At 39.5% G+C, this 12,929-nt stretch overlaps 1 protein-coding gene across 2 annotated transcripts; it reads left to right on the plus strand.

Annotated features, from left to right (window-relative positions):
* Window positions 1-930: 930 nt before the first annotated feature.
* On the plus strand, window positions 931-12,464 carry RNF222 (ring finger protein 222). 2 transcript variants are annotated; one of them, XM_067463830.1, is made up of 2 exons: window positions 931-1,035; window positions 8,939-12,464. In XM_067463830.1, exons 1-2 carry the CDS (start codon window positions 1,030-1,032, stop codon window positions 9,650-9,652), a joined length of 720 nt encoding a protein of 239 aa, XP_067319931.1. In that variant the 5' UTR covers window positions 931-1,029; the 3' UTR covers window positions 9,653-12,464. The 2 variants fall into 2 exon arrangements, with proteins under 2 accessions (XP_067319931.1, XP_060620452.1); XM_060764469.2 differs by lacking the exon at window positions 931-1,035 and adding an exon at window positions 7,245-7,525.
* Window positions 12,465-12,929: the final 465 nt, after the last annotated feature.

The following is a 12,929-nucleotide window of genomic DNA, read 5'->3' on the forward strand; positions in this document are numbered from 1 at the left end:
ACGTGCATATATGAGGATCAATAAAAATATTTTGGGATTAATGAATCCTTGATGGGCCCCTTTGTCAGTAGATTAGCTCATCCAAAGAGTTTAGGAAATTCCTCCAGGAGGTCAATGAGGGGTGATGACCCCAACGGCAGTTTTCTAGTTGTCTTTAGTGATTCTTTTGACACCCTCTCATGACCCCCCACCAGGGGTGCCGACCCCCAGTTTGAGAAATGCTGCCTTAAGATCATCCAGCCCAACTCCCTTCACCAGGGCAAGAAAACATAATCAAAGCCCTGTTAAAGAACCATCCAACATCTGTTAAAGAACCATCCAACATCAAACTCCTCTGGACTTCCAAATTCAGACAGACAGAGTTTTTGAGCGCAATACTCCTGACCCCATGATTGTGTTAAAAAACAAAAAAATATGGATTGTCGATGTTGCAATCCCTGGTGACAGCAAGATTGAAGAGAAACAACTGGAAAAGCTGACACGATATGAGGATTTAAAGATCGAACTGCAAAGACTCTGGCACAAGTCAGGTGGTCCTAGTGATGATCGGCACACTCGGTACAGTGCCTAAAGACCTTGGCCTGCACTTAAACACAATCGGTGCTGACAAAATTACCATCTGCCAGCTGCAGAAGGCCACCTTACTGGGATCTGCACTCATTATTCGCCGATACATCACAGAGTCCTAGACACTTGGGAAGTGTCCAACGTGTGATCCAATACAACAGCCAGCAGAGTGATCTTGTCTGCTGTTGTTATGTTTCAAATAATAATAATAATAATAATCATAATAATAATAATCATAATCATCATCATTTATTTGTATCCTGCCCTATCTCCCCTAGGAGACATTCACATTCTGAACAGACAATGCAAGAGCTGTGACTGAAACCATCTTACTTATCTTGTCTTTTACAGTCTGTCCTGTCAGAAGTTGCCGTAACTAGTAAAGATGTCATCATCCTTTGACCCCATTTACAGAAGAGGAAACCAAAACACACAGAAGGAGGAAGTGTGTCAGGAGGACAAATGCATGTATGTATTGTCCTCAACCAGGGCATTGGTGACTAAAAGGACTGTGCCTAGCAATAGACAGAGTGAGGTGTTTCCCCAGCTTTCATGATTTTGGACATCACAACAGGGCAGCAATTTGTCATTTATTCTCTCAATGCATTGTTCTCTACAGATGAGCATAGATATTACTTTTGGGTACTATACAGCTAGACTTGGGTAGGGAGGCTAGGAGAACACCATTGGGTATCCCACCTGGCAAAATGCCTTCAGTCTAATGTGCATGTGTGTTGTGTTGTAATGTACATGTAACATAATAATAATAATAATAATAATAATAATAATGGAAAGTGTACAACTTGTGACATACTGTGCTTTTGTGTCAGTAAAATAATAATAATAATAATAATAATAATAATAATAATTATTATTATTATTATTTTACTGACATAAGAACATAGTATGACACAGCAAATGAGATATATAAGCTGGATTTCGTATTACAAAATCACAAGTTGAACACTTTCCTATTATTATTATTATTATTATTATTATTATATTACATGTACATAACAACACAGCGCACATGCACATTAGGTCCAAGTGTCTGGGATTCGTCTCTTCCCAAGGGTCTAGGATATTAGAGATATTTTCATAGAATTTTTATTATTATTAATGTGGGATAAAAAGCATAAATATTTTTACAGCCCACTACCCCTTAAAAAGAGGGTAGCTCAGCAGTGCCATCTTTACACTACAGTGTGCCCTTCACTCCAATCCATTAAATCATCCAGAGACGCCACCATGCATTGACTCTGATTTTAAGATTTTGCATCACTAAGCTATTTGTGTGTAAGTCTGTTAGAAATCCCAGTATGTTTTTTTAAGGGAATCCCCCAGAGTCTGGCATGGGGGCATCAATTCCACCCACCAAGGTAAAGTACCAAAAAAGCAGATATTTCTGCCATGCTATAATTTATATTAGTCTTCAAATACAACAGGACTTTTCTTTGTTTTTACTGGAACATTCAAAGATGTCATTGTCCTCTTTGGTCATTCCTGAATCATACTGGGTGGTTCCTGCAGTATGGTGATGCTATGAACAGATTGAAAAGAAATGTCTTCCTTCCTTAGAGTTTGGAAATAACTGAAGGAAAAATAACTAGTTACTTTTAATTACTTTCATTCAAATGATTGGTGCTTAAGTTCTAACTCAACGAAGGATAACAGCATTCCAGCAGTTCTCAGTGCTATATAACTGTGCCTTTTGAGGGGTTGCTTTCATAATCACAAGAAGGTGGCCTTACTAAATGGGTGAGACCAAATGTCACATAGTTGACATGCTAGCTCATGGTGTGCCTTGCGGTTAATGCAATGCTTCATAGTACGTCCTGTGCTGTGTTGTTGTTGAGAAGACTTCTGCACTCAGATTTCAAAGTAACCAAAAACGGGTACATGAGAAACCAGGAAATAGTTTGATTTTTTTTAATGTAAGCATCATGGTAGTAAGCTATTGAGTAGATATGAAATTGTAACTATAAGAAATTATTTTTAAAGTAAAATTTTGAGTTAGGGTTCCTCTTAAATCATCTTTGTTTTGTTGTAGTTTGTCCACAATCTACATATAGAATCATAGAATCATAGAGTTGGAAGAGACCACATGGGCCATCTAGTCCAACCCCCTAGGTAAAGGTACCTACCTTTATCTTTACCTACCCCTGACAGATGTCCATCCAGCCTCTATTTAAAAACTTCCAATGAAGACGCCTCCCCACACTCTGATGCAGAGAGTTCCACTGTTGACCAGCTCTTACAGTCAGGAAGTTCTTCCTAATATTCAAGTGGAATTTCCTTTCCTGCTCCAAGTCCTAGTTTCAAGGGCACCAAAAAACAAGTCTGCTCCCCCATCTTTATGACACTCTTTCACAGTCTTATCTGCATATGGACAATGGAGGACCTTCTTAAAACAACACCAGAGATGCTCCAAGTGGCCAGGTACTGGTCAAAGGACATTTAGTATAATGCCAAGGTTTTTTTTTAACTTTGCTTGTTTTTAAATACATTACAACTGTGCCCTCGGATCGTTTCTGACACAATAAATAAATACATCACACTGTTGGCTCATGTTCAACTTATTCTCCACTAAGACTTCAAGATCTTTTGCAGATGTACTATTGTCACCCATCCCGTATCTTTGCATTTCATTTTACTGCCATTTTCCTTGTTGAAATTCATTTTGTTAATTTTAGCCCAACTCTCTAATCTGTTAAGGTCATTTTGAATTCTGATCCTGTCCTCTGGGATACTAGCTATCCCTCCCAATTTAATGTCATCTGCAAACTTGATATGCTTGCCATCTGAGCTTTCATTTAAGTAATTAATAAAGATGTTGAACTGCACTGCGCCCAGGATAGAAACCTGTGACACTCCACTAGTCACTTTTTTCCAGGATGAAGAGGACCCATTGGTCAGCATCCTTCGGGTTCAGTCACTTAACAAATCCACATAATAGTAATATTATCTAACCCATATTTTACTAGTTTACTTGCCAGAAGATCATGTGGAACTTTGTCAAAGGCCTTACTGAAATCAAGATATGCTACACCCACAGCATTCCTGCATCTACCAAGCTTGTAAACCTACATAAAAAAAGAAGTAAGATTAGTCTGGCATGACTTGTTTTGAGAAATCCATGTTTACTTTTAGTAATCACAGCATATTTTTCCTAAGAGATTACAGACTGTCTCCTTAATGATCTTCTCCACAATCTTTCCTAGTATTGATGTCGGGCTGACTGGATGGTAATTGTTTGGGTCCTCTTTTTTTATTTCTTGAAGATAAGGACAATATTTGCCCCCCTCCTCCAATCTGGGACTTCTCCTGTTCTCTAAGAATTCTCAAAGACAATTATTTCTGAGTGGTTCTGAAATGACTTCTGTTAGTTCCTTCATTACTCTTGGATGTAGTTCATCTGGCCCTGGAGACTTTAATTCATTTAGAGTAGCCAGGTATTTCTTGACTACTCTTTACTTATTTTGGGTTGCAATGCATATCCCTATTAACTCACCCACTCTGCATTGCTCAGGTTGAACACTGATCACCTTTTGAGGAGAAGACTGAGGCAAAGAAGGTGTTGAGCAGCCCTGCCTTTAGTCTATCCCCTGTTAACATTTCATCGCCTTCTCCATGCAGAAGCCCTATTGTTTCCTTTTTCTTTCTTTTTTTACTGGCATAGCCAAATAATCCCCTTTTATGTTTTAAATCTCTCCAGCAAGCTTGAGCTCATTTTGCACTTTAGCCGTTTGGACCTTTTCCCTGCATATGTTGGTTATTTGTTTGAATTCCTCCTTGGTCATTCTTCCCTTTCCATTTCTTATATATGTTCCTTTTACATCTCAGTTAAAAGTTCTTTGGTCATCCATTCTGGTTTCTTTAGTCTTCTCTTGGTTTTTTTTCTCCTTTTTAGCACTGTTTTTGCATTTGTGCTTTCAGTATCTCACTTTTGAGAAACTCCCATCCATCACTAACTCCCTTTTCATTAAGCATCCATGGGATCACATTCAGGATTTCCCTAAATTCCCTGAAATCAGATTTCCTAAAATCTAGAATGCATGTCCAACTTTTCTTATTTTTCCCTTTTCTCTGTATCACAAACTCCAAGAGCACATGGTATCCCACCACTTCACTCCATTTACCAGATCCTCAGTGTGGTTAGGATCAGATCCAGAACAGCTGATCCCCTTGTTGCATCTTACACCTTCTGGATGATAAAATTATCTGCAAGGCAAGTGAAGAATTTGTTGAACTTTGTACTCTTGGCAGTCCGATTTCCAACAAATATCAGAATAGTTAAAATCTCCCATTACAACTATGTTGTTGAACCTTCATCTCTAGCGTAAATAAAGACAGGCTTGACATAATGTCAAATGTGGTGTGTGTGTGTGAGAGAGAGAGAGAGAGATAGAGAGAGAGAGAATGTGTGTGTGAGCTAATTATAAGGTCATAAGCATCTCCTGGCATTAGGATGTTGACAATTATGCAAGCAAATTCCTTCCTAAAGGTCAACCACCACCTGATTTAAGGTTCTTCAGGTTCTCTTTGCCAACATAGTTGGGGGATTCTAGGAATTAATGTTCAAAAAAGGTAACATTTCCAAGCTCTGATAATAACTCTAATGTTATTGAAATAGATTTCATAATGATAATACATAGGATTATATTGGCATAGGGTGTATCTACTAGGGCTGTGCAATGGATGAAAAAATGTTTCAAAACTCATTACAAAATTATGGGGATGCTGACATTTCACTTAGAAAGCATTTCTAAAGCATCATTAAAGAAAATTTCATTACTATAACAAGAGTAACAAAATTTTGTTATTTTTGTTATGGTAATTGTGCAAGTGGGGATATATCAGGGGCTCTGTTCTGCCTCATTTTTACAGCTATTAGGGTGAAACTTGCTACAATGGCAGAACACATTTATCCCTGTTAGCCCATCAAGTTTCAGAACATTTCACTTATCCGCAGATTTTTGGGAATTTTTCAAAGTTTTTATAAACAACATTTTGAAAAACCTACAAGAGCTATCTCTTTGAATTTTCTATACAATAACACAAGATAACAGGGTATTATTTCTCCCAACTTTCAGAAATATTCATACATTTACTGATTTCAGGGAATTTTTAAAAGTTTTGACAAAAACGCTGAAAATGAAACTGACTTTGGGAGGGTTCCAAGGTTGACTAAATTCAAATGAAAAGGTGTTTGGTAAGTTTTGATTCTTAAATTTTTGGTGTAGGCCACGCCCATATGTCAGATATTGCATCAGAAGTACGAATTTAACAAATTTGATCCGACTTACGAGGACTAAAGATAATTTTGCATAGGCCTTTTATCTACACTATAGAGTTAATACAGTTTGACACTGGTTTAATTGCCAAGGCTCAATACAAGGGGAATATGGGAGTTGTAATTTTACAAAGTCATTAACTTTCTCTGCTAAAAAGTACTTTTGCATCACCAAATTACAACTCCCATGATCACATTGAGCCATGGCCGTTAAAGTGATGTCAAATTGGATCAATTCTATAGTGCAGATGAACCCCAAATCAAATGCTGGAATTAATTCATGAAAATAAACTGTTAGCCACCACAGAGCTCCCTAAAGCTTTTCAGTGTTTTTACTCCAGCAAACAATCAGGCAGTTGCATATTATGTATACCATTATTACCAGTAATTTTATTTATACTCGTCCCTGCACATTTGCAGGAGTTAACATCACAAGGTTCCCATGAAAGTTCCCACACCACAAATATAAATAAAAAAGCTAAATGCAGAGATACTGCTTCTCTATGCATTTATAGGTCCTGCAGTGTGATTCTATGGTCAACTTCCAGTGGAGATGTTGACCATGGGATTGGACTGGGGGGGATCTACAAATACTTAGAGAGCTCTGATTTTTGGTTCCATGTAGGGCAGCAGTGATATAGCAATCCATGAATTTATTATTTACCCTATTTATACCCTGCCTTATCTACCTGGAAGGAACTCAAGATGGTTTACATAGGGGCAATTATTCAATGCCGTAAAATAGATGCAAATAAAAAAAATGCTTAATTTGCAAATGTGGAGGGATGACTGTAGGTTTCACCACTCTTTTAACATGCTCAAGGTAGCATACACGGTTGTGCTCTTCCTCACTGTATCCTCACAACAACCTTGTGAGACTGATCAGGCTGAGAGGTAATGAAGTGCTCAAGGGTCACTTGCAGTGAATTACATGGTGGAATGATCCAAACACGGATCTCTGAAGTTTTACTGCAATACCTTAACCATTATACCCTCCAGGCTCTCTTCCAGACAGTGAAGAACTTTTTTCAAAGTGCAAATGGTATTATTTCTAGTGCTGCAGTGTTGTGATCATTATGGGATCAGGGCTCGTCAAATGTTGCCAGCCCCTCCTGGTTAATTCTTGATGAATTTATGGGAAGGGTAGACCAAAAAGATCTATATCTCTGTTTTGGTATCTTATTCAATAGGCAGAACACATGGTTTCCATGCTTGATATGGCATGGCATATTTGAGAACAGTTCCTGTGGCATCTTTGAGAGAATATAATTCAAACACCTAGTCACAGTGACTCCTCCCCAAGTCTGACATCTGGAAAGGAGAAAGAAGCCTTCGATTCACAAACTAGTTCCTCCACATTCACTCTTGGGGAGCCACCCTCCTGCCTGCTTTTTGTTCCTAAGATCTGACGCAAGGCAAAAGGCATGGACAGAGTGTGAGCCACCCATCCAACATCACTTGTTATATAGGTGGGGCTTGGGCACAGTGACTCTGGGAAGATCAGACAGAGAAACCCCGTGTACATGGAGAAGAGGCTTCTCTCTGTTTGGAAGGACAGAATGGTGCTTGGAAGGAAAGTGAGGGGAAGCATCTTCTCCATTGGAAAATTCAAGAGACAAGAAGACAAGGAGGACTTCAAATGATGTCCTGCTCCTCTAGTGATCTGTATGTATCTGTGTGACCCTTCAGTTTCTTGATGAGTTGTTGATACAATTGGGAGTTGAAAATGAGGACCAAACCATTTGTATTTTACACTGTAAATTGTTTCACTTTTGTTACATTTCAGCTATCTATATCTATTTTTCTTAGTTAGAGAATGTATATGGGTGTGTGTCTCTAAAATAGTATTTAAATGTGAGTGTTCGTATGCCAGTCACCATTTGTTTTATAATGTTTTCTCAGGCAAACGATACTCAGGATTAGCTTGCTATTACCTTCTGTTGAAACTCAATGTTCAGCACCTAGTATTACTTTATGGTTTCCTATCCAAATAACAATCAGGGTTAAACCTGCTTAGCTTCCAAGAACAGATGGGATCTGATGCCTTCAGGGTGTCTGGGCCCTATTATGCTGAATATATAATCAAGGATATGTAATTTTAAAAGGTATGTGACACCTGTGAATGTGTGTGACTGAGTGTGGTGCAGCCTAAATTACAAGAAACTACTTCTAGTCCTCCTGTTTATGGAAAACTGTAATTACTTGAAAATGTTTTTTTAAGTAGGGGAATATCCATTTATTATTCTACATTCATGCAATACACACTTAAACTAAATAAATTAATGGAGGAGAAGGCAATCTGTGGCTCCTAGTTGGGATGGCTATACAGGCAGTCCTCAAGTTGTGAACAAGATAGGTTATGTAGGTTTGTTCTTAAGCTGAATTTGTATATAAGTCAGAACAGGTACATATTTAAAGTGTAATTCCAGACACACACACACACACACACACACACTTTGGGTAGCAATGGAAAGGGTTAACACTCATGTGGTGTTTGTTTTGCTGCCTGTGTCTATGTTCAGAAGATTTCACCACATTTTGTGTCCCTGTGACAATTGTTTTTGTTTTTGTTTTTAAAGAAAATTGCTTGTTGTGGAAACAAGGATTGGTCATAAAGCTTCAGCTGAGACACCTTTTCCCCACGATAACTCTTTCAGGAATGAATTTCCCTTCCGTGGGGTAGATTTTTCTCACTTCCTGTTCTTAAATATGAGTTGTTTATAATTCGGATGTTTGTAACTCGGGACTGCCTTTATATCACTTCTAGCATCAAGGCCAGTTTGCCTGTGTGATGGGATCATGTGATTAGATGTGTATGCTGGTGTGGTCTGGTCCTGCTGTTGACTTCTCATACACAACTGATTGATTATTATAATGCTGGACTTGGGAGACCTTGGGTTTGTTCATCTTATGTTCTTTTTACTCATATTTAAGAAATATCCATGGTTTTTTAGTATGTAGACCTATGGTCTTCTGGTTCAAAGAGGGATGCCAGCACCAATTCACTGGAGTCTGTGATCACAGCTACCCAGTATCACAATGCCCCCTATAAACACACATGTTCTGTCTTTCATGCAGCTTGGTGCTACAACTACACGTGTGATCAAGAGGGTGGCGATGTCTCAGAGTAAACCCAGCAAAGATGGTTCTACCACCACCTCATCAGAGTGCCCTGTATGTTATGAGCTGTTTCAATCTCCAAAAGTCTCACGTCGGATGCTGAGCTGTGGGCACACCTTTTGCCATGACTGTTTGGTCAAATGTCTCCTGGTGTCACGGGATGAAGGTCGGCTCCAGAACACCCTCACGTGCCCCGTCTGTCGTTTTGTGACCTTTCTCTGCAGGAAAAGGGCCCGCTGGCTGTCGAAGTCAGCCCTGAACCCTCCAGCTCTAGAGTTGCCACTTTCACCCTCCTCTCTTCCCTGTGGAGTTACCTTAAGTCCATCAAACACTTTAGTTGTGCCTGGTCATTTCCTAGCACCATTCCATGGTTATGACACCCACCAGGATATGTGTGGCTGCCCTGGCATAATGCAGCCTGCTGGCTTGGAGCGGGAACCCCACATCTTCATTATCACCCAATGTGGCATGCCATTGATTGAAGAAAACTTTGGTGCTGCCATAGCTCACAACAACAATGTGGAAGCTCCAGAATCTGTGGCATCTTCAAGGTCTCTGGGAATAATAAGTTGCTTCCGATCACCAATCATGCTGGCCATTTTCCTTGTTTCTGCTGTTGCTTTGTTGGGAGCCGTTCTCCCATGGCTACTACTTGAGAGAAAGAATGAATGACAATGGGGTTGAGGATGGACTTCCTTATAGGCCTAATATGAACACAGTGGATGGACCTAAATGAACCATGGTGGAGGGCCTTCGTTTAGAAGCATTACACAAATATAGTGGATGGACTTTCCTAGAGGCCTAAGAAGATGGTGAGTGGTAGACAAACTATTCTAGAAGCCTGCCATGAATGTGATAGATATAATTCCTTATATGGCCCTAGTATGTAGGATCTTCCCCTCTCTCTTGTGGAGCTACAGAATGGTCCAGGTTGTTCCTTGCTCCCTGTGAAATATCTGTGAAACTCAAAGGTATCAAAGATTGATGGAAGATCTCTCAAGGAAACTGTGAACTGCAGGAAATAATGGATTTTTTCTTTGATCCAGATTGATAATTTATCAGGAATGGTTCAGGAGAATGAGAGGCTCTGAGTGAGTCTCATATCATCCTGTTACAAGGGCATTCTTTGTCTCTTACAAGGTAATCTGCCCTTTCTCCAAGAAGCTGAAGGGGAGTTCATTATTATTTCCAACTTCTCTGGGGTGTAGTCAAGATAGGTAGAGGGGTGATGACTATCTGGTGAGTTCTACAGAAGACCAGGAATCTAAGCCCACATTATCTGTACCCAAACCCAACTCACTAAGCACCTCTGAAGGAAATAGTGAACTCCTGGGAAGAAGGACATGCTGACAGTAGTGTTTCTTGCCAGCTCAGTGTTATTCCATCTCTTATGTCAGTGCCCATAATTATAAAAAATAAACTGCAGACTTTGAAAGAAGCCTAAGGCAGTCAAGCAGTTCCAGCCTTCTATTCTGCCCAGGTAAGTTGTAGCTTTTTGGCTTCATCACCCTGAGGACCTTATTGTGTAAGGTAGGCAAACTGACATTACAGCTAGAATTGTGATAGTCCCTATTGTACAATGTCACATGTATTCTGCTGGTGGTGTGACTTTCCTCTTCTGTGATTCTCCTGTCTCAAGCTATTAATGGGAAAACCCTACCAATAGCTCCCAATTCCAGAATGTTCCCATAATCTGCCTTTGTACAATGGGTCCCTTCTGTGCTGGTGTTTTTTTGTTTTTTTTTCATGTCAGGAGCGACTTGAGAAACAGCAAGTCACTTCTGGTGTGAGAGAATTGGCCGTCTACAAGGACATTGCCCAGGGGACGCCCGGATGTTTTGATATTTTACTATTCTTGTGGGGGGCTTCTCTCATGTCCCCGCATGGGGAGTTGGAGCTGACAGAGGGAGCTCATCCACACTCTCCCCGGATTCGAACCTCTGACCTGTCAGTTTTCCGTCTTGCCGGCACCACAAGTATGCCGGCAGTGAAGTGAGGATAGGAGGAGGAATCCTTCTCCTCTCCCCCCTCTCTCCACTTTCTGATGCTATTCCAAACTTGTCTGTTTTCCTTTTATTTTATATTTTGCATTTGTATTTGCTTTTTTGGGTTGTTTTTAGTGTTCGAATTGTGCTATTGAGCTACAAAATAAAAAAGTTACAGAATAGCAGTAGTGCAGGAAGGTGGGATTATGAGGGTGTGTGGAAGAATAGTTGAGGGACCATAATGGACAAACTGGTGCAATTGGACTAGGGAAGAGAGGTGCAATATAGAGCGTGCTCAATGCAGCATATACATTATCAGTGATAACATGACTGTAGTAAAAAATGGTGGGTTTGTGTGAAAGAATCATGAGAAGGTTTTCCATCCTCCCTACCAGAAAAAAGAATGGTGACCAAGGAATACTATTCCAGTCCTTAATAGAGTGCAGTGGAGGCGGAACAAAGATCCTTATCATTTATAATATACATTTATCATACACTTTTTAACCTGCATCAGATGTTGTGTCCGGAAAGCCAAGTAATAATGTACTTCATGTAATGCTCAATCTCAGATAATATAGTTTAAATTTGGTTTTGTTTGGCTTTTGTAACTTCTGTTTTTTCTACTTTTGATATTGTTGCTATTGTGTAAAGCTAATTTAATAAAATGTTTCATTGATGTTGCAGCCATTAGTGTACAATCTCTCAGATTCTAAGAGCAGTTTTTGTCATATTATATGCTTTTCATTCTCAAACTTAATAATCTCTTCCACCCTATCAGTTTTGCTTATACCTTGGTAGGAATACCTGGTTCTTATGCACTCTTGACCTCTTTATGCGATCAAAAGACCATGCAGTTTGCAATCACTGATGGCAGTCTTCTTCTAGCTGCCACCTTTCAGATGTTGGCTGGGTGTGATGGCGCTTCTAGGAAAGCGTGTCTAGAGAGCTACTGGTTTGAAAGGAGCTTATTTAACCTCAAATCTTAATCTTAAACCATCTTAAACAGTCTCATAGAATCATAGAATTGGAAGAGACCTTGTGGGCCATCCAGTCCAACTCCTTGCCAAGAAGCAGGAAAATGGCATTCAAATCACCCCCGACAGATGGCCCTCTAGCCTCTGTTTAAAGGCCTCCAATTAAGGAGCTTCCACCACACTCCGTGGCAAAGAGTTCCACTACTGAACAGCTCTCACAGTTAGGAAGTTCCCCCTAATGTTCAGGTGGAATCTCCTTTCCTGTATTTTGAAGCCATTGTTCTCATATTTTATTTTATTTATTATGTGGAGTAGCAGGGAAGTATTTGACAATAACCATATTTCTCATACAAATTATAAGGAATGTTTTGAAGAATCTGAATGCATTATTTTGGAATCATAGCAGAAACTTTACTGAGAACCTAAGTAAATGTGATGTGAAAAAAAATGTAATTAGACCTCCCGAGAATGGAATTAAACTTTTAAATTATAACACAGAAGGTGGATTGATTGCATTTATTTTAATAAAGGAAATTATTTAAGCTAAAATTCCTCTATTTAGTTATTTTTCATTAAACTATTAATAAATTAAACAAGAGACAATGCTGAAGAACCAAAAAAATTTACACTTAACATTTAGTTTCTTACACAAAGCCCAATTCTTTTCAATTTTTCAAATATTCTTTCTTGCTTTTTGTTTTGTGTGTAGAGTTGGGTAATTCTGATGTTTAAGTAGGTAAAGGTAAAGGTTTCCCCTGACATTAAATCCAGTCATGTCCAACTCTGGGGGGGGGGGGGGGGGGGAGGGGTCTTCTCCATTTCTAGGCCAAAGAGCTGGTGTTGTCTGCAGACACCTCCAAGGTCATGTGACTGGCATGACTGCATGGAACACCATTACCTTCCTGCAGAAGTGGTACCTATTGATCTACTCACACTTAGATGTTTTCAAACTGCTAGATTGGCAGAAGCTGGGCCTAACAGTAGGAGCTC

This window comes from Anolis sagrei, chromosome 2 (assembly GCF_037176765.1).
Source record: "Anolis sagrei isolate rAnoSag1 chromosome 2, rAnoSag1.mat, whole genome shotgun sequence".
Lineage (NCBI taxonomy): Eukaryota > Metazoa > Chordata > Lepidosauria > Squamata > Dactyloidae > Anolis > Anolis sagrei.